This window comes from Oncorhynchus mykiss, chromosome 25 (genome assembly GCF_057628025.1).
Source record: "Oncorhynchus mykiss isolate SJ-2025 chromosome 25, ASM5762802v1, whole genome shotgun sequence".
NCBI classification, from domain to species: Eukaryota; Metazoa; Chordata; class Actinopteri; order Salmoniformes; family Salmonidae; genus Oncorhynchus; species Oncorhynchus mykiss.
The window spans coordinates 17,088,051-17,106,837 of record NC_143046.1 but is presented as its reverse complement, the minus strand read 5'-3'; the positions used below and the strand labels follow the sequence as shown (position 1 = coordinate 17,106,837).

Sequence of the window (18,787 nt, the reverse complement as noted above, 5' to 3'; positions counted from 1 at the left end):
TCTTCAGTAAGGCCATTCTACTGCCAATGTTTGAGTATGGAGATTGCATGGCTGTCTGCACGATTTTATACACCTGTCAACAACAGGTGTGGCTCAAATAGCCGAGTCCACTCATTTGATGGGGTGTCCACATACTTGTGTGTGTATATAGTGTAGATATATCTTGAAAAATACAGCCAGAATGATGCTGTGTTTTGCATCATACCAGCTGTATTTCTGTATTCTGAAAATTATAAATCTTAAACTTGATTGCAGACATGCAAAACATTTTGGGACTATATAAACAATGGACTAACGAAACAAATACCAAAATGTTTTTTAGGGTGTAGTTTTCCTTTAACCATACTCTGAGTGTGTGGTAATAAAGACATAAGACCTGAATGTGACAGAGGTGATAGAACATTTATGCCACTGTAGTGGTTGGGGGTTAACTAACCATGTTGTAGTGGTTGGGGGTTAACTAACCGTGTTGTAGTGGTTGGGGGTTAACTAACCGTGTTGTAGTGGTTGGGGGTTAACTAACCGTGTTGTAGTGGTTGGGGGTTAACTAACCGTGTTGTAGCGGTTGGGGGTTAACTAACCGTGTTGTAGCGGTTGGGGGTTAACTAACCGTGTTGTAGCGGTTGGGGGTTAACTAACCATGTTGTAGCGGTTGGGGGTTAACTAACAGTGTTGTAGCGGTTGGGGGTTAACTAACCGTGTTGTGGCGGTTGGGGGTTAGCTAACCGTGTTAGATCTAGCAGGGCAGAAATTTGACAAACTGACTTGTTGGAAAAGTGGCATCAAATGAAATGTATTTATAAAGCCCTTCCTACATCAGCTGATATCTCAAAGTGCTGTACAGAAACCCAGCCTAAAACCCCAAACAGCAACAATGCAGGTGTAGAAGCACCTGCATCCTATGACGGTGCCACCTTGAGAGTCACTGAGCTTTTCAGTAAGGATGACGGTGCCACCTTGAAAGTCACTGAGCTTTTCAGTAAGGATGACGGTGCCACCTTGAAAGTCACTGAGCTTTTCAGTAAGGATGACGGTGCCACCTTGAGTCACTGAGCTTTTCAGTAAGGATGACGGTGCCACCTTGAGTCACTGAGCTTTTCAGTAAGGCCATTCTACTGCCAATGTTTGTTCATGGAGATTGCATGGCTGTGTGCTCGATTTTATACACCTGTCAGCAACGGGTGTGGCTGAAATAGCCGAATCCACTAATTTGAAATTATGTCCTGTATATACAAAAGTATGTGTGTGCAAGGTGTGTCCGTCCTTACAATACTTGCCTTTGATTCTTTTCTCCGTACAAACTAGAAAGCTAATTCATTTTCCCCATCATAAGGATATGTTCAGTTCAAGTGTAGCATAAGTGTCAACCAGTCCTTTGGTGGAGGCAGCAAAAAGCTACATAACAAAAAGCTCCACTAGTTGTTTACAACCATTTAGTTAAATATGTCATTCCTGTTCCAGGTGAGCTTCCAACACGAGTCCTACCCAGTGGTGGTGTCTGCGTCTGGTCCGGCTCTGGAGGGAGAGGGGCCTGGGGTCGGGGCTGTGGGGGAGCAGCCTCTGTCCCGCCAGGTGTTCATTGTTCAGGAGCTGGAGGTACGCGACCGCCTGGCTTCGTCCCAGCTTAACAAGTTCCTTTACCTGTACACCAGCGAGAGCATGCCACGCAGGACACACTCCAACATGGTGAGAGAAGAGGCTTTTTAAAGCAATTTATCATTATTTCCTTTCCTTTGTGAAAATCTGTTTTTATTAATGATTCTCATTTCCAAGGGAATTCTAAAGTTTTCTATGAGATTGGTTTGTTGTAATCCTATCTAATGTGTTGTCTATGTCTGTGTGTCCCAGTTAACAGTGAAGGCCCTGCAGGTGTGTCCAGACTCTGGTGTAGGTGGTCCAGAGTCTTGTTTAAGAGTGAGCCTCCTCCCCCTCCGACTCAACATCGACCAGGATGCCTTGTTCTTCCTGAAGGATTTCTTCAGTAGTCTGGCTGCTGGAGTTAACCCCTACCTGCCTGTGGACCCTGTAGCTGAGAGTGAGCACCTTCACTGTGTTCTCTGTACGCTACATAATAAGTAGAGTCACATGGATCAGGAAGAAAATCATACATAGCATACATGGTGCTCTGTGTCATGTATCTCCTCCTCACCCACTTGATACTTTCTCCTGTTTTCTTCATTTTCTCTTTTCTCTCTTTCCTCTCACAGTGAAGACAGACCCTTCCCAGAAGCCCGCTGAGGATGGTGTCAGTGGCACGGAGACCACTGCTGGTCTGGGTCCTGACCTCACCACTTCTGTAGAAACCACCTATAGCGAGCAGAGCTCCTCGTCCGCTGGCTCCACCTCTTCCACTGATCAGCCAATCTACTTCCGGTAATTTACTTCATCCTCCCAAAGAGTAAATCTACAATCTATTTAGAATGTGTGGACATTATGTATACGTTGTCTTTCCTTCTCTTTGGAAGGGAGTTCCGTTTCACCTCTGAAGTGCCCATCTGGCTGGACTACCAGGGCAAGCATGTGGTCATTGAGCAGGTGAAAGGACAAAGAACATTTAACTACGAACACAGTGAACTCATCTCTGTGGTTATATTTTGTTATGTCACACACGTGACATTTGCTATGTGATTGTTTCCTAGGGGACGTTTGCTGGGATTCTTATTGGTCTGGCCCAGCTGAACTGCTCTGAGCTGAAGCTGAAGAGACTCTGCTGCCGACACGGGTACAACAACACAAACTCTGTTTCTCTGTAGTCTGAAGCAAGTGTCTTTTTCATAACGCCTTTCTCTAATATCTCTTCCTTACAGACTTCTAGGCGTAGATAAGGTGATTCAGTACGCTGTCACTGAGTGGCTGACAGACATCAGGAAGAACCAGCTGCCGGGCATTCTGGGAGGTCTAGGCCCCATGCACTCTGTAGTTCAGCTGTGTAAGTACAGGACAGGACGTCACTTGTTTGGTGATCTTTGTTTCTTGGCTTCTTTGATATTGTCCCTTTAGTAGTTCCTGAGTGATAAGCATAGTAATAGAATTGTTCTCTTGCAGTGTGGTTATAGCTAGCATACTCTCACGACCTCATTTAGTGTTGATCTCATTTGTTTTTTGTGTAACTTTCTTTCTCTAGTCCATGGAGTGAGGGACTTGTTCTGGATGCCCATAGAGCAGTACAGGCGGGACGGCCGCATTATCCGGGGCCTCCAGCGGGGGGCAGCGTCCTTCGGCACCTCCACTGCTTCTGCTGCTCTGGAGCTCAGCAACAGACTGGTGCAGGCCATACAGGTACTACTGACCTCTGAACTCTAACCACAGACAGATCAGCTGGCTACAGACTGTTGAAACAATGCATCCTATGTACCACACCCTATACACTAACCTTACAGTCACATGTCATAGATTGTGGCCAAAAGGTTAGCATACCTACCTCCTGTAGGAAAGAACTGAATGACTAGTAGGAACCGTATGGGTAGAAGCCACTGGGACCAGTAATACAGATTCCTCCATTGCTATGATGTGCCTTGCTCTCCTGAAGTGTTGTAATATTCCTGTGGTTTCTCCTCTAGGCCACAGCGGAGACAGTGTACGACATCCTGTCCCCAACGCCCCCCCTGAACCGTTACATCACAGAGGGCCGACCGCCCTCCAACCGGTCCCGCCGCGCCCACCAGCCTGCCGACCTCAGAGAGGGCGTAGCTAAGGCCTATGACACCGTCAGAGAAGTACGTGTTCTACTGATCAACAAATCAATCAATAAAAGTTAATTTAAGTCAACCGCTTTAGGATAATAGCAACAACAAAAGGCTTAGCAACTTTCATTTGAACACACAAACTTATCCTCTGTCTGCCTGTTTCCAAGGGCATGATGGACACAGCTCAGACGCTATGTGATGTGGCGTCTCGCGGGCATGAGCAGAAAGGCCTGCCTGGTGCTGTGGGCGGAGTCCTGCGGCAGATCCCGCCCACCGTGGTCCGTCCCCTAATAGTGGCCTCTGAAGCAACGTCCAACCTACTGGGGGGCATCCGGAACCAGATCAAGCCAGATGCACGGAAGGAGGACTTCTTAAAATGGCGCTCTGAAGAAGGCCAAGAATGATGATTCTGGGGGATGAAAGGTTAAAGATATGGGGGTGAAATTGTTATGTGTCTGAACAGATGAAAGGAGTGAATGTGTGAAAACGTGAGTTTTAATTTTTAAAAAGAACTACTGCAGAGTGATTGACACCCAGTATTTTATGTGGTTCCATATGGATCAAGATAAAAACAATTGTATCTCTTTCTTCAATGCAATCAAATAGAGCTCAGTTCAGTTCACTATCCTTGCAGCAGTGTGTCCATGATGAGGATACTCTACCTTTCTTAGTATGTCAACATATCACTGTCACTCTGGGTTGTCTTCATCTTTAGATGTCAACATATCACTGTCACTCTGGGTTGTCTTCATCTTTAGATGTCAACATATCACTGTCACTCTGGGTTGTCTTCATCTTTAGATGTCAACATGTCACTGTCACTCTGGGTTGTCTTCATCTTTAGATGTCAACTCTGTCAAAGGACAAACAGAGCTCTAGTCTAGCATAAGGTCTGTTGTAGTAGTAGGTGGGATTAAACATGTTCATCAGTAGCTCTCGCAATCTTCTGTCGATCAGACTATGGGCCAGTTTCCCAGTTTGAGATTACACCTATTCCTGGACTAAGAAGCACCTTGAATGGCGATCCTTAATTGAGCATGCATTTTAGGAGTAGGCTTAATCTGAGTCTGGGAAATCATTCTATTGAGCCCAAATCAGTGTCCACATGGATTGGTTGGTAATATCCGTCTCTCCTGTAGTCATGGAGACTGAAAGACTGATCTAGTGGCCTTAGCTGAGATCCTTACAGATAGCTGAGATCCTTACAGAGAGCTGTTAATCAAAACCTAAAAAACAATTCTGGGATTGTTCCATCCTAGCCAGCACACATCCCCAGCGTTGTTTGTGCCATACGTTTGTTCAATGATGGGTTCCCTGGCCTCTCCTTCTTTGGTTTTAAACCAGTGTGTTTTTAGTTTTATCACCTTCCTGAAACCTATACTCATCTCTCTGTATGCGTACTTGTTCATAGTTGACCTGTGTTAACAATGACCTGGGCTTGGCTGTGTTAACAATGACCTGGGCCTGGCTGTGTTAACAATGACCTGGGCTTGGCTGTGTTAACAATGACCTGGGCTTGGCTGTGTTAACAATGACCTGGGCCTGGCTGTGTTAACAATGACCTGGGCCTGGCTGTGTTAACAATGACCTGGGCCTGGCTGTGTTAACAATGACCTGGGCCTGGCTGTGTTAACAATGACCTGGGCCTGGCTGTGTTAACTAAATGACCCGGGCCTGGCTGTGTTAACTAAATGACCCGGGCCTGGCTGTGTTAACAATGACCTGGGCCTGGCTGTGTTAACAATGACCTGGGCCTGGCTGTGTTAACAATGACCTGGGCCTGGCTGTGTTAACTAAATGACCCGGGCCTTGCTGTGTTAACTAAATGACCCGGGCCTGGCTGTGTTAACTAAATGACCCGGGCCTGGTTGTGTTAACTAAATGACCTGGGCCTGGCTGTGTTAACTAAATGACCCGGGCCTGGCTGTGTTAACTAAATGACCCGGGCCTTGCTGTGTTAACTAAATGACCCGGGCCTGGCTGTGTTAACTAAATGACCCGGGCCTGGTTGTGTTAACTAAATGACCTGGGCCTGGCTGTGTTAACTAAATGACCCGGGCCTGGCTGTGTTAACTAAATGACCTGGGCCTGGCTGTGTTAACTAAATGACCCGAGCCTGGCTGTGTTAACTAAATGACCCGAGCCTGGCTGTGTTAACTAAATGACCCGGGCCTGGCTGTGTTAACTAAATGCAGTCATGGGAGAATTTGGACGATGAACTGAATGAACTAGAGAAACGTACTTTCCTCTCTGTCAAATGGCTTCGCTTGAGTTTAATGCTTGCCAGCGCTTGGTCATCTGATTTGTACTTGCAGTATGTTAACTGTTTCTTTTGTCAGCGCAAGGAGGTCGCCCTCAGGGCCTTGGACCTTATCGCCAGTCTGGTTTCTTCCTCTCAACAGAACAATTGCTTGACTCGTCTCATTAGTTGCCTTCCTCCATTTTGTATTTGTATTTTCTAATTATGGTAAACACTAGTATTATCATATTATTTTTCAAAATAAGTGTTGGTGGGATGTGTCTAGAGGGTTAAGATGGGGGGAGGAAGAGGGATTGTGGTAAAAAATGTAACATTATTTTTTGTTCAATACGTTTAAATTGTGTGTGTGTGTGTGTGTGTAATGCATGTTTGTGGGTTAGTGGTTTCTTGTGAGGGTGACCCGTGGGTTGTATTGGTCACAGGTCTGTAATTACCATTTACCTGTAAGAATGACCTGTATGGGGCCTCCCGGGTGGCGCAGTGGTAAAGGGACTGCAGCGCCAGCTGTGCCACCAGAGACTCTGGGTTCGCGCCCAGGGTCTGTCGTAACCGGCCGCGACTGGGAGGTCCGTGGGGCGACACACAATTGGCCTAGCGTCGTCCGGGTTAGGGAGGGTTTGGCCGGTAGGGATATCCTTGTCTCATCGCGCACCAGGGACTCCTGTGGCGGGCCGGGCTCAGTGCGCGCTGTGTTAAGAAGCTGTGCGGCTTGGTTGGGTATCGGAGGACGCATGACTTTCAACCTTCGTATCTCCCGAGCCCGTGCGGGTGTTGTAGCGATGAGACAAGATAGTAGCTACCAAACAATTGGATACCACGAAATTGGGGAGAAAAAGGGGTAAAATTCACAAAAAAAAAATGAAAAAAATGGATGACCTGTATAATACCAAGACAATGAGTACAGAAAAATATATACAAAAAAATAAAACTATATAAAAAAAAACGGAACTTCTCGGTTTTTGTGATTTTTGGAGGGGACAGTTTACAAAATACTGCTAGGAAGATGTTTATTTCGAGAGCTGTTTAATGATGTTTAAGATGTTTAATTCAAGAGCAGCAGTAAATAACAATAGCATGGCTATATACAGGGGGTACCGGTGTCGAGGTAACATGTACAGTTGAAGTCAGATGTTTACATACACTTAGATTGGAGTCATTAAAACTTGTTTTTCAACCACTCCACAAATTTCTTGTTAACAAACTATAGTTTTGGCAAGATGGTTAGGACATCTACTTCATGCATGACAAGTCATTTTTCCAACAATTGTTTACAGACAGATTATTTCACTTATAATTCACTACATCACAATTCCAGTGTGTCAGAAGTTTACATACAGTAAGTTGACTGTGCCTTTAAACAGCTTGGAAAATTCCAGAAAATTATGTCATGGCTATAGAAGCTTCTGATAGGCTAATTGACATAATTTGAGTCAATTGGAGGTGTACCTGTGGATGTATTTCAAGGCCTACCTTCAAACTCAGTGCCTCTTTGCTTGACATCATGGGAAAATCAAAAGGAATAAACCAAAAAGATTGTAGACATCCACAGGTCTGGTTCATCATTGGAAGCAATTTCCAAACACCTGAATGTACAACATTAATCTGTACAAACAATTGTACGCAAGTATAAACACCATGGGACCACGCAGCCGTCATACCGCTCAGGAAGGACACGCATTCTGTCTCCTAGAGATGAACGTACTTTGGTGGGAAAAGTGCAAATAAATCCCAGAACAACAGCAAAGGACTGTGTGGAGATGCTGGAGGAAACAGGTACAAAAGTATCTACATCCACAGTGAAACAAGTCCTATATCGACATAACCTGAAAGGCCGCTCAGCAAGGAAGAAGCCACGGCTCTAAAACTGCCATAAAAAAGCCAGACTACAGTTTGCAACTGCATATGGGGACAAATATCATACTTTTTGGAGAAATGTCCTCTGGTCTGATGAAACAAAAATAGAACTGTTTGGCCATAATGACCATTGTTATGTTTGGAGGAGAAAGAGGGAGGCTTGCAAGCCAAAGAACACCATCCCAACCATGAAGCATGGGAGGTGGCAGCATCATGTTGTGGGGGTGCTTTGCTGCAGGAGGGACTGGTGCACTTCACAAAATAGATGGCATCATGAGGGAGTAAAATTATGTGGATATATTGAAGCAACATCTCAAGACATCAGTCAGGAAGTTAAAGCTTGGTTGCAAATGGGTCTTCCAAATGGACAATGACCCCAAGCATACTTCCAAAGTTGTGGCAAAATGGCTTAAGGACAACAAAGTCAAGGTATTGGAGTGGCCATCACAAAGCCCTGACCTCAATCCCATAGAATATTTGTGGTCAGAAAAAGTGTGTGTGAGCAAGGAGGTCTACACACCAGTTCTGTCAGGAGGAAGGGGCCAAAATTCACTCAAATTATTGTGGGAAGCTTGTAGAAAGCTACCTGAAACATTTGACCCAAGTTAAAATCAATGCTACCAAATACTAATTGAGTGTATGTAAACTTCTGACCCACTGGGAATGTGATGAAAGAAATAAAAGCTGAAAGAAATAATTGTCTCTACTATTATTCTGACATTTCACATTCTTAAAATAAAGTGGTGATCCTAACTGACCTAAAACAGGGATTTTTTACTAGGATTAAATGTCAGGAATTGTGAAAAACTGAGTTTAAATGTATTTGGCTAAGGTGTATGTAAACTTCCGACTTCAACTGTACATGTAGGCAGAGTTATTAAAGTGACTATGCATAGATAATAACAGAGAGTGGCAGCAGTGTAGAGGTGGGGTCAATGCAAATAGTCTGGGGTGGCCATTTGATTAACTGTTCAGGCTTGGGGGTAGATGCTGTTTAGAAGCCTCTTGTACCTAGACTTGGCGCTCCGGTACCACTTGTCGTGCGGTAGCAGAGAGAACGGTCTATCACTAGGGTGGCTGGAGTCTTTGACAATTTTTAGGGCCTTCCTCTGACCGGTGATGTACTGGGCCGTACACACTACCCTCTGTAGTGCCTTGCGGTCAGAGGCCGAGCTGTTGCCATACCAGGCAGTGATGCAACCCGTCAGGATGCTCTCGATGCTGCAGCTGTAAAACCTTTTGAGGATCCATGCCAAATCTTTTCAGTCTCCTGAGGGGGAATATGTTTTGTCGTGCCATCTTCATGACTGTCTTGATGTGCTTGGACCATGTTAGTTTGTTGGTGATGTGGACGCCAAGGAACTTGACGCTCTCAAACTGCTCCACTACAGCCCCGTCGATGAGAATGTGGGCTTGCTCGGTGCTCCTTTTCCTGTAGTCCACAAGGGTGCAACGTTCTGGTTTAGAAGCACAGTTTCGACTGCTCCTACAGTTCTGCTTCAGTACTGCAGTTTACCTGACACGGCCCAGAAAGACAATGTTCATACATTGCCACATAGAGAAGTCAAATTTGAACATTCCAAATAAAACATTGTGCTCAAAACATCCATTGAATAATTCTAATAATTGTCTCTTAGGCTGATTTTGTTTTCTCCATCACTTACAGCCGAAGATACTAACATTTTATATTCATCGAACATCTGCCATGTTCTAAGATGACGTGATGTCATCACTGCTCACGATGCTCCCTGTGCACACTGAGTGCTATTGAGCGTGTAATGTTGGTCCGTATCAACCGGATATAGATATTCAATGAATCGGCGTATGCAAACATGAGTAGATCACCTTTTAAACAATGGTCAGACATCTTTGATGCAGTCTCCAGTTATTATTATACCTCAGTGGTGACAGCCTCAATGGCACTGCCCATGCTATCTCCATTGTAGTCCATTTTATTCTTCACTATTGGATGATTCCTCCTGATGACCCAGTTGGACATGACTACAACAGGAGGGATTAGCCAATGAAATTGGAAGTCCCACCCAGTTGACTTCATTGAAATGTTGGATGCCCTCAATTGTTTTGTCTATGCTAAGAAGCTCTTTTGGCCACTAGAGGCATCTATCATTCTCTATGGTCCCTTCCTGTTTTGTTCCGTTTGCTCTGTTTACTACCGTTTGGCTCTTAAACTAAGTCATTTAAAGCTACTGTATCCAACAGAGGTAGAATAGTTAACTAGTCTTACAGCTATTCTTTGGTCTATCTAATACAGATAAGTTTTACCTGAATTCTAAGTCTTGATTCTTGTTCTAGTGATTGTGGTTGTATGGCAATATTACTGTCTTATACTAATTCCTAACTGTGGTCTTTCTCCAGCTGGGTCTTTTCCAGGGCTCACCTGCAGAACTGGTCACAGACTATGAGAAGAATGAAGACTTCCTGTGTAAAATACACAGGGTTTTGCTGGAGGTGAGGTTCACCATAAATAATAACCTGATATTGGTCTTCATTACTTGAGTCATAGTTCTATCAACTCCTATTTTGGTGAATCGGCTGCACACTGCTTTTATTACAAGGGGAATATGAGGACATCTAGTGTTCAGGTTAGGTAGAGTCCCAGTCACATTCTCTCTGGCTGTTTCAGTCTGCTTGATAAATTGTAGGTTGTGTGATTGTAGGTTTCCATTCCTTTCCTATGTAAACACAGTGTATTGTGTAACCTATAACCCTATTGTCACTAGGGCTGTGACAATACCAGCAGCGCAAGATGTTTTCCATGGCAAAAATAAAAACATGAAGCAGACCAAACTCTTTGGTCCTTTAAAAACCTGCTGTATGTAAAATAGTGTGTGCTATAGCTTGGAAATAAATACATGTGACTCCAGATGACGACATAATGATGTTTGTTTCCAACATTAGGGCTGTTTTTCTAAAGAAGTTAAATCCGCTTTGTGTTTTGTTTCCTTGCCACGATACTAACGAGTATCTTCCTGGCCCTAATTGGCACACACACGCACAAAGAGTAACCACAGGTGATGTGAAGTGTATCTGTCTCTCTTCTGTCCAGGTGAAGGTGCTGGAGGGCTGTCTGCAGTGCCCAGAGTCTGGCTGTGAGTTCCCCAACATGCTGCTGAATGAGGATGAGGCATAGAGGAGAGTGGTTGGGGGGGTTGGTTACCCCCAACATGCTGCTGAATGAGGATGAGGCATAGAGGAGAGTGGTTGGGGGGGTTGGTTACCCCCAACATGGGCTCTTAGATGTACACCACGTATCCACACGGTAACCCCCCCATTTGCCCATCTCCACCATCTCACACCAACCATTCATTGTATGGGACTGCTGGCATTAGAAGTGAGGGGGAAAAAATGGAATCCTGTTAAAGACTGTATAGGAAGAAATATATGTTGAAGTGGTTATATAGTACAGTACATGTGGCAATGGGATGTGAATACACCGCTGCCCCCAGAAAACCACAGAACGGATCTGAATGCTTCTATGTTGTCCAATATCTGGGAGATGATTTTGTTTAATTTATTAATTTAATACAAAGTATAATTCCTTGGTTTCCTTGACACCCTAAAATACTTTCCCTTGTAATTAAGTTACACAGACAAATAAATCCAGGTTCAGACCTCCAATACAGTTAAACATGCATACCGGTAGTATATCCACTCATGAATGAAAGGTAATGTCAAATTGTGATAAATCACCAAACCATGTCCTTGAGTTTGTTGTCGCAGGTCAGGAGAACTGCTGAGAGCTAGATGACGTGGCAATCCATGACTATATTTTGGACTGAGGGAAAGAGAAAAAGCTCCAGCCAGGGATAAGTTGTTTTAGAGGAAGTATTTTTCTACCCACGCATTGCAATGCCACAACTAACCACTAGACCCATTTGATCCATTCACCCCCAGGTCAGACAGTCAGAAGCACTGGCTGTTGCCAAGCAACCCTAGATCCACATAGGAAAAATTTGCTCTGAGCGACTATGGGGGGGGCACACTGTCTGAAGCTTTGGGGCACAGCATTAACGTTCATGTTGAAACAACAAAGTGTTCCCAATCTTCCTATACAGTGTTATTATTTTCAGAAACCTTGCCAGGAGAGAAAAAAGCCTGTCCGCCCGCCACAAGCTTTTGGGCTGACTGCGTCTCATTCTCCCTCTCTCTCTACCTCCATCTCTACCTCCCTCTCTCTCTCTCCCTCCATCCCTCTCTTTTTATCTCTCTGTCCCCCCCCCCCCCCCCCCCCCCCTTCCCCCTCTCTCGCTCGTACCTATCCCTTCTACTTACTGCAATTACAGCCTTGGAGCCGAAACTATAATAACAGCATAATGGGATGAGGAAACTGCAATAAAAGCCTCCGCTGACAGATTAACAATCCCGGGCTTCTGAACTGTAATTAACAATGAAAGTGTCAAGAAGAGGGAGAGAGAAAGACCGAGACATGGTGGGACTGGATAACTGGGCTACTCGTTTCTTATAACTGAATGAAAACATTTCAGTAAGTTCTAGGAGTGGGACAAGTGTGTTACATTTACGTAGGACACACACTTAGGAGACATGTCACAGTTATAGAAATAACTAAAGGGAAGACAAATGAGACCATGTCAGTCAAATATGACAAGCCAAGGAATTAGCAAACTCCATTTATCACTTTTTTGCTTTTCAATAGCGACTGGGTATGAAACGGTGGTTTAATATGTTTGAACATAATACTTACCTGAGGATAGAAGGGAGGCCTGTGCAAACATTTTTGTGGTGGGGAAAATCTCCAGAAATATGTATTCGTGTGTGTACTGAATAACACACACCCATCACTGTGGTGGCACACCACCCACTAGCTCTCACATGCCACCTCTCTCTCTCACACACACACACACACACATTGCATTGCACACTGAAGTTACTGTCCCACAGCTCTGGATAATATTTTTCTTGCCAAGGAATGAAAGAATGGCATCAGACCTTTTTGCTATAGTGGACGTTTTTCCCTCTGATATCCATATAAAATAATCAAAAGGAGGATTCATTTTCTAAGGATGGGATTGTACCAAAGCTTGATAATAAAAGACAGCCGCACACTCTTGGAGCTCAGATGCAAAAATGTAATACCAACGTTTCGACAGCCAAGCTGTCTTCATCAGGGTATAATCACAAACACTGTGGGATGACTCGTTTATATAGTGTCAAAAGACACAGGTGTCTGTAATCATGGCCAGGAGTGGCCTAATATCATTGGTTAATAATCAAATATTAAAATGTCATACAAAGAACAGCATACAAAACAAATGGATAGCATACGATCATAGATTAATTTGACTATACAAGTTTACACACAATTACAATGGCAAAGTCACAATAATCACAAGAATGGCTTCAGATCAAAGTCTACGTTGAGACCAAAGGGCGCAAGGGTCTTTAGATTAAAGATCCAGGCAGCCTCTCGTTTTAACAATAAATTATCAAGGTCAACCCCTCTCCTAGGGAGGGTGACATGTTCGATGCCAATATAACGCAGAGACGAAATCGAGTGGCCTGCCTCCAAGAAGTGGGCCGCAACTGGATAAGTAAAGTTTTTACACCTAATGGTGCTACAATGGATGGCATCATGAGGATGGAAAAGGATGTGGATATATTGAAGCAATATCTCAAGACATCAGTCAGGAAGTTAAAGTTTGGTCGCAAATGTGTCTTCCAAATGGACAATGACCCCAAGCATACTTCCAAAGTTGTGTCAAAATGGCTTAAGCCCTGACCTCAATCCCATAGAACATTTGTTGGCAGAACTGAAAAAGCGTGTGCGAGCAAGGAGGCCTACAAACCTGACTCGGTTATACCAGTTCTGTCAGGAGGAATGGACCAAAATTCACCCCACTTATTGTGGGTAGCATGTGGAAGGCTGCTCGAAATGTTTGACCAAAGTTAAACAATTTAAAGGCAAAACACTCAATTAGTATTTGGTAGCATGTAAACTTCTGACCCCCTGGGAATGTGAATAAATAAATAAAAGCTGAAATACATAATTCCCTCTACTATTATTCTGACATTTCACATTCTTAAAATAAAGTGGTGATCCTAACTGACCTAAAACAGGGAATTTTTACTAGGATTAAATGTCAGGAATTGTGATAAACTGAGTTTAAATGTATTTGGCTAAGGTGTATGTAAACTTCTGACTTCAACTGTATATTTACACTGAGCTGCACTTCGATACATGGGTCAAAGATGGAAGACTGGTTTACCCAGCAGTGATTGCCATTGTCCTTTGAAGAATCTTTCTGGTCGTAGTGTTGCAGAGCGAATACCTTAAAGTACCCTGTCGTTCTTCTGAGATTAGCTGTCCTTTCCTAGGCCACGTGCGTTTACAGCTGCTGTTGATAACTCCACGTCTAGGAGGTTTCACTTCTTCTTTAGTGAAAAGTCGTTCAAAGTTCATACCAAGTTGTCATAATCAGCTAGCGCTGTATTCTGGCTGGTCAGGTCGGAATTCACCATTCCAGCGTGGTGATCATCACCTCCACGTTAAAATTCACCATTCCAGCGTGGTGATCATCACCTCCACGTTAAAATTCACCATTCCAGCGTGGTGATCATCACCTCCACGTTAAAATTCACCATTCCAGCGTGGTGATCATCACCTCCACGTTAAAATTCACCATTCCAGCGTGGTGATCATCACCTCCACGTTAAAATTCACCATTCCAGCGTGGCGATCATCACCTCCACGTTAAAATTCACCATTCCAGCGTGGCGATCATCACCTCCACGTTAAAATTCACCATTCCAGCGTGGTGATCATCACCTCCACGTTAAAATTCACCATTCCAGCGTGGTGATCATCACCTCCACGTTAAAATTCACCATTCCAGCGTGGCGATCATCACCTCCACGTTAAAATTCACCATTCCAGCGTGGCGATCATCACCTCCACGTTAAAATTCACCATTCCAGCGTGGCGATCATCACCTCCACGTTAAAATTCACCATTCCAGCGTGGCGATCATCACCTCCACGTTAAAATTCACCATTCCAGCGTGGCGATCATCACCTCCACGTTAAAATTCACCATTCCAGCGTGGTGATCATCACCTCCACGTTAAAATTCACCATTCCAGAGTGGTGATCATCACCTCCACATTAAAATTCACCATTCCAGCGTGGTGATCATCACCTCCACGTTAAAATTCACCATTCCAGCGTGGCGATCATCACCTCCACGTTAAAATTCACCATTCCAGCGTGGCGATCATCACCTCCACGTTAAAATTCACCATTCCAGCGTGGTGATCATCACCTCCACGTTAAAATTCACCATTCCAGCATGGTGATCATCACCTCCACGTTAAAATTCACCATTCCAGCGTGGTGATCATCACCTCCACGTTAAAATTCACCATTCCAGCGCGGTGATCATCACCTCCACGTTAAAATTCACCATTCCAGAGTGGTGATCATCACCTCCACGTTAAAATTCACCATTCCAGCGTGGTGATCATCACCTCCACGTTAAAATTCACCATTCCAGCGTGGTGATCATCACCTCCACGTTAAAATTCACCATTCCAGCGTGGTGATCATCACCTCCACGTTAAAATTCACCATTCCAGCGTGGTGATCATCACCTCCACGTTAAAATTCACCATTCCAGCGTGGTGATCATCACCTCCACGTTAAAATTCACCATTCCAGCGTGGTGATCATCACCTCCACGTTAAAATTCACCCTTTTAAACATTTGGACAGCAGTCCTAACTTTTCTGGAAGTAAATATGCACTGTCCCTTTCTCTCTCCCTCCTCGACCGCTCTCCCTCCTCCTCTCCCCCCACTTCCGCTCCCTTCCCTGTCCCTCCATGTCCTACTCTGTTCTTCCTCAGGTCTGGATGATGAGCTGCTTCAGCAGCAGTTGCGGGGGCCAGGGTCAGGGCTGGCTAAGGGCCAGGTAGATTTTAGTACCAAGAACCCCCACCTCATCCTCACCTTAAGGCCCAGCGACAGGGTCGACAACCCAGGCAAGATGACCCGCAAGAAGAGGGCCACCGCAGACACCACCACCTGCTCCAGGTAGGGTAAGCACCTCAGATCCAGATATCAAAAACGTAATGTTATCTACAACCATAGAAGATACTTAGAGGTTTCTCTTTATTTTGGTCTTTGATATACAGAACTACTACACATTTGTTCATAACAATATTACAATCATCAATAATGTTGCAATCAATCTATTGGAGGCTTATAGTCCTGAAATGGATAAAGTGCCTGTGTGGATCAGAATGAGAGTGTTTTCTCTCCATGTCTTCTAACTGTTTTAGGAACTCTGACGTGGACTGCTGTCTGCGATCTCTCTACATCGACTTCCGCCAGGACCTGGACTGGAAGTGGATCCACGAGCCGAAGGGCTACAAGGGCTGCCCATACCCCTGGAGCGCTGACAACCACTGCAACATGGTTAGTTAACCCCCAACCACTACAACATGGTTAGTTAATCCCCAACCACTACAACATGGTTAGTTAACCCTCAACCACTACAACATGGTTAGTTAACCCCCAACCACTACAACATGGTTAGTTAACCCCCAACCACTACAACATGGTTAGTTAACCCTCAACCACTACAACATGGTTAGTTAACCCCCAACCACTACAACATGGTTAGTTAACCCCCAACCACTACAACATGGTTAGTTAACCCTCAACCACTACAACATGGTTAGTTAACCCTCAACCACTACAACATGGTTAGTTAACCCCCAACCACTACAACATGGTTAGTTAACCCCCAACCACTACAACATGGTTAGTTAACCCTCAACCACTACAACACGGTTAGTTAACCCCCAACCACTACAACACGGTTAGTTAACCCCCAACCACTACAACATGGTTAGTTAACCCCCAACCACTACAACATGGTTAGTTAACCCCCAACCACTACAACATGGTTAGTTAACCCCCAACCACTACAACATGGTTAGTTAACCCCCAACCACTACAACATGGTTAGTTAACCCCCAACCGCTACAGCATGGTTAGTTAACCCTCAACCACTACAACATGGTTAGTTAACCCTCAACCACTACAACACGGTTAGTTAACCCCCAACCACTACAACACGGTTAGTTAACCCCCAACCACTACAACATGGTTAGTTAACCCCCAACCACTACAACATGGTTAGTTAACCCCCAACCACTACAACATGGTTAGTTAACCCTCAACCACTACAGTGGCATAAATGTTCTATCACCTCTGTCACATTCAGGTCTTATGTCTTTATTACCACACACTCAGAGTATGGTTAAAGGAAAACTCCACCCTAAAAAACATTTTGGTATTTGTTTCGTTAGTCCATTGTTTATATAGTCCCAAAATGTTTTGCATGTCTGCAATCAAGTTTAAGATTTATAACTTTCAGAACACAGAAATACAGCTGGTATGATGCAAAACACAGCATCATTCTGGCTGTATTTTTCAAGATATATATACACACACACACACACAAGTATGTGGATACCCCTTCAAATGAGTGGTTTCGGCTATTTGAGCCACACCTGTTGCTGACAGATGTATAAAATCGAGCACACAGCCATGCAATCTCCATAGACAAACATTGGCAGTAGAATGGCCTTACTGAAGAGCTCAACGTGGCACCGTCATAGGATGCCAGCTTTCCAACAAGTAGGTTCATCAAATGTTTGCCCTGCTAGAGCTGCCCCGGTCAACTGTAAGTGCTGTTATTGTGAAGTTGAAATGTCTAGGAGCAACATTGACTCACCTGCGAAGTGGTAGGCCACACAAGCTCACAGAACGGGACTGCCAAGTACTGAAGTGCATAAAAATGGTCTGTTCTCTGTTGCAAACCTCACTACCGAGTTCCAAACTGCCTCTGCAAGCAACGTCAGCACAAGAACTGTTCATCGGCAGCTTCATGAAATGGGTTTCCGTGGCCGAGCAGCCACACACAAGCCTAAGATCACCATGCACAATGCCAAGTGTCGGTTGGAGTGGTGTAAAGCTCGCCGCCATTGGACTCTGGAGCAGTGGAAACGCGTTCTCTGGAGTGTTGAATCACGCTTCACCATCTGGCAGTCCAATTGATGAATCTGGCTTTGGCAGATGACAGGAGTTTTTCATGGTTCGGGCTAGGCCCCTTAGTTCCGGTGATGGGAAATCTTAACGCTACAGCATACAATGGAAAGGAAACCACTGTAATTTGTTATTATCATTGTCACAGCTATTATCATTGTTTTTTTATGTGATATTTCATGTGGTACTTTCTCTTGCCCTCACACACAGATCCTGCTGCTGTTTAACAAGCTGAACCCTGAGGCGTCGGCATCTCCGTGCTGCGTACCTCAGGACCTGGAGCCTCTGACCATCGTTTACTTCATGGGCCGAACGCCCAAGGTAGAGCAGCTCTCCAACATGGTGGTCAAGTTCTGCAGGTGCCGCTGACGCAGGAGTCCAGCGGCGGGCCAGGAGGAGGGACTTTAACCAAAACAAACTACCACTTTTGGTCCTCAAACAAAAAGGACATACTGACCATCTCTAGATAGTCAACCCTTCATTTCACTATGACACATTTTACACAGTCTGGCACAGATGATTTGTTTTCTCACACGCATGAAACACTGAAAATCGTCGTCAGCAAAGGGTCTTTTCCCCACTTTCATAAGACTCTGATCTCTACCAAGTTGACTGAAGGGCCCAGTAACTCTGTTACTTAAGATCTGTGCATATATACTGAAGGGAGATGATTTTGATTTGAACTATGGTCTGAAAGAAAGAGAAGCAGAGGGAGAGAAGGGTCTGGGAGGGAGGGAGAGGAAGGAGTAGAAATGAGGCTGAGAGATAGAGGAGAGAGGGAAAGCGAAAGAAAGTAGGGTAGAGTGTGAGGTTGTGTGTCCAGGCAGTAGGGGCCTCCAGCCAGCTCTGCGGTCGAGGGTTGACATCTCCCGCCGTAAACAGGATGAAAAAGATTTCCAGA

General features: G+C 44.7%; 3 protein-coding genes across 3 annotated transcripts in view; all 3 read left to right on the top strand.

Moving 5' to 3' along the window:
• LOC110504653 (autophagy-related protein 2 homolog A) overlaps positions 1 to 4,616 on the top strand; it is a 42,831-nt gene extending 38,215 nt beyond the window's left edge. Inside the window, exons 32-40 of the mRNA XM_036969695.2 lie at positions 1,462 to 1,686; positions 1,849 to 2,035; positions 2,208 to 2,373; positions 2,466 to 2,535; positions 2,640 to 2,722; positions 2,808 to 2,929; positions 3,125 to 3,279; positions 3,561 to 3,716; positions 3,854 to 4,616. Coding sequence (XP_036825590.2) covers positions 1,462 to 1,686; positions 1,849 to 2,035; positions 2,208 to 2,373; positions 2,466 to 2,535; positions 2,640 to 2,722; positions 2,808 to 2,929; positions 3,125 to 3,279; positions 3,561 to 3,716; positions 3,854 to 4,090 — 1,401 coding nt within the window. The 3' untranslated portion in view covers positions 4,091 to 4,616. The remainder of the gene's footprint in view (positions 1 to 1,461; positions 1,687 to 1,848; positions 2,036 to 2,207; positions 2,374 to 2,465; positions 2,536 to 2,639; positions 2,723 to 2,807; positions 2,930 to 3,124; positions 3,280 to 3,560; positions 3,717 to 3,853) is intronic.
• Positions 4,617 to 9,785: 5,169 nt separating this feature from the next.
• LOC118946009 (uncharacterized) lies at positions 9,786 to 11,520 on the top strand. The gene is made up of 3 exons (XM_036969676.2): positions 9,786 to 10,022; positions 10,177 to 10,269; positions 10,868 to 11,520. The coding sequence occupies exons 1-3, from the start codon at positions 9,861 to 9,863 to the stop codon at positions 10,949 to 10,951; spliced, it is 339 nt and encodes a 112-aa protein (XP_036825571.2). The 5' UTR covers positions 9,786 to 9,860; the 3' UTR covers positions 10,952 to 11,520.
• On the top strand, positions 11,059 to 18,255 carry LOC149971551 (transforming growth factor beta-3 proprotein-like). Its single transcript, XM_090221548.1, has 4 exons — positions 11,059 to 11,080; positions 15,678 to 15,864; positions 16,113 to 16,248; positions 18,097 to 18,255. Exons 1-4 carry the CDS (start codon positions 11,059 to 11,061, stop codon positions 18,253 to 18,255), a joined length of 504 nt encoding a protein of 167 aa, XP_090077674.1.
• The last annotated feature ends 532 nt before the right edge of the window (positions 18,256 to 18,787 follow it).

Excerpts from the sequence above, each read along its gene's own strand:
- LOC118946009 (XM_036969676.2), top strand. The coding sequence starts at position 9,861 with ATGTTGGATGCCCTCAATTGTTTTGTCTATGCTAAGAAGCTCTTTTGG. Across the intron at positions 10,023-10,176 it reads AGCTACTGTATCCAACAGAG|CTGGGTCTTTTCCAGGGCTC; the intron begins GTAGAATAGTTA and ends GTCTTTCTCCAG. Across the intron at positions 10,270-10,867 it reads TACACAGGGTTTTGCTGGAG|GTGAAGGTGCTGGAGGGCTG; the intron begins GTGAGGTTCACC and ends TCTTCTGTCCAG.
- LOC149971551 (XM_090221548.1), top strand. The coding sequence starts at position 11,059 with ATGTACACCACGTATCCACACG. Across the intron at positions 11,081-15,677 it reads GTACACCACGTATCCACACG|GTCTGGATGATGAGCTGCTT; the intron begins GTAACCCCCCCA and ends GTTCTTCCTCAG. Across the intron at positions 15,865-16,112 it reads GACACCACCACCTGCTCCAG|GAACTCTGACGTGGACTGCT; the intron begins GTAGGGTAAGCA and ends TAACTGTTTTAG.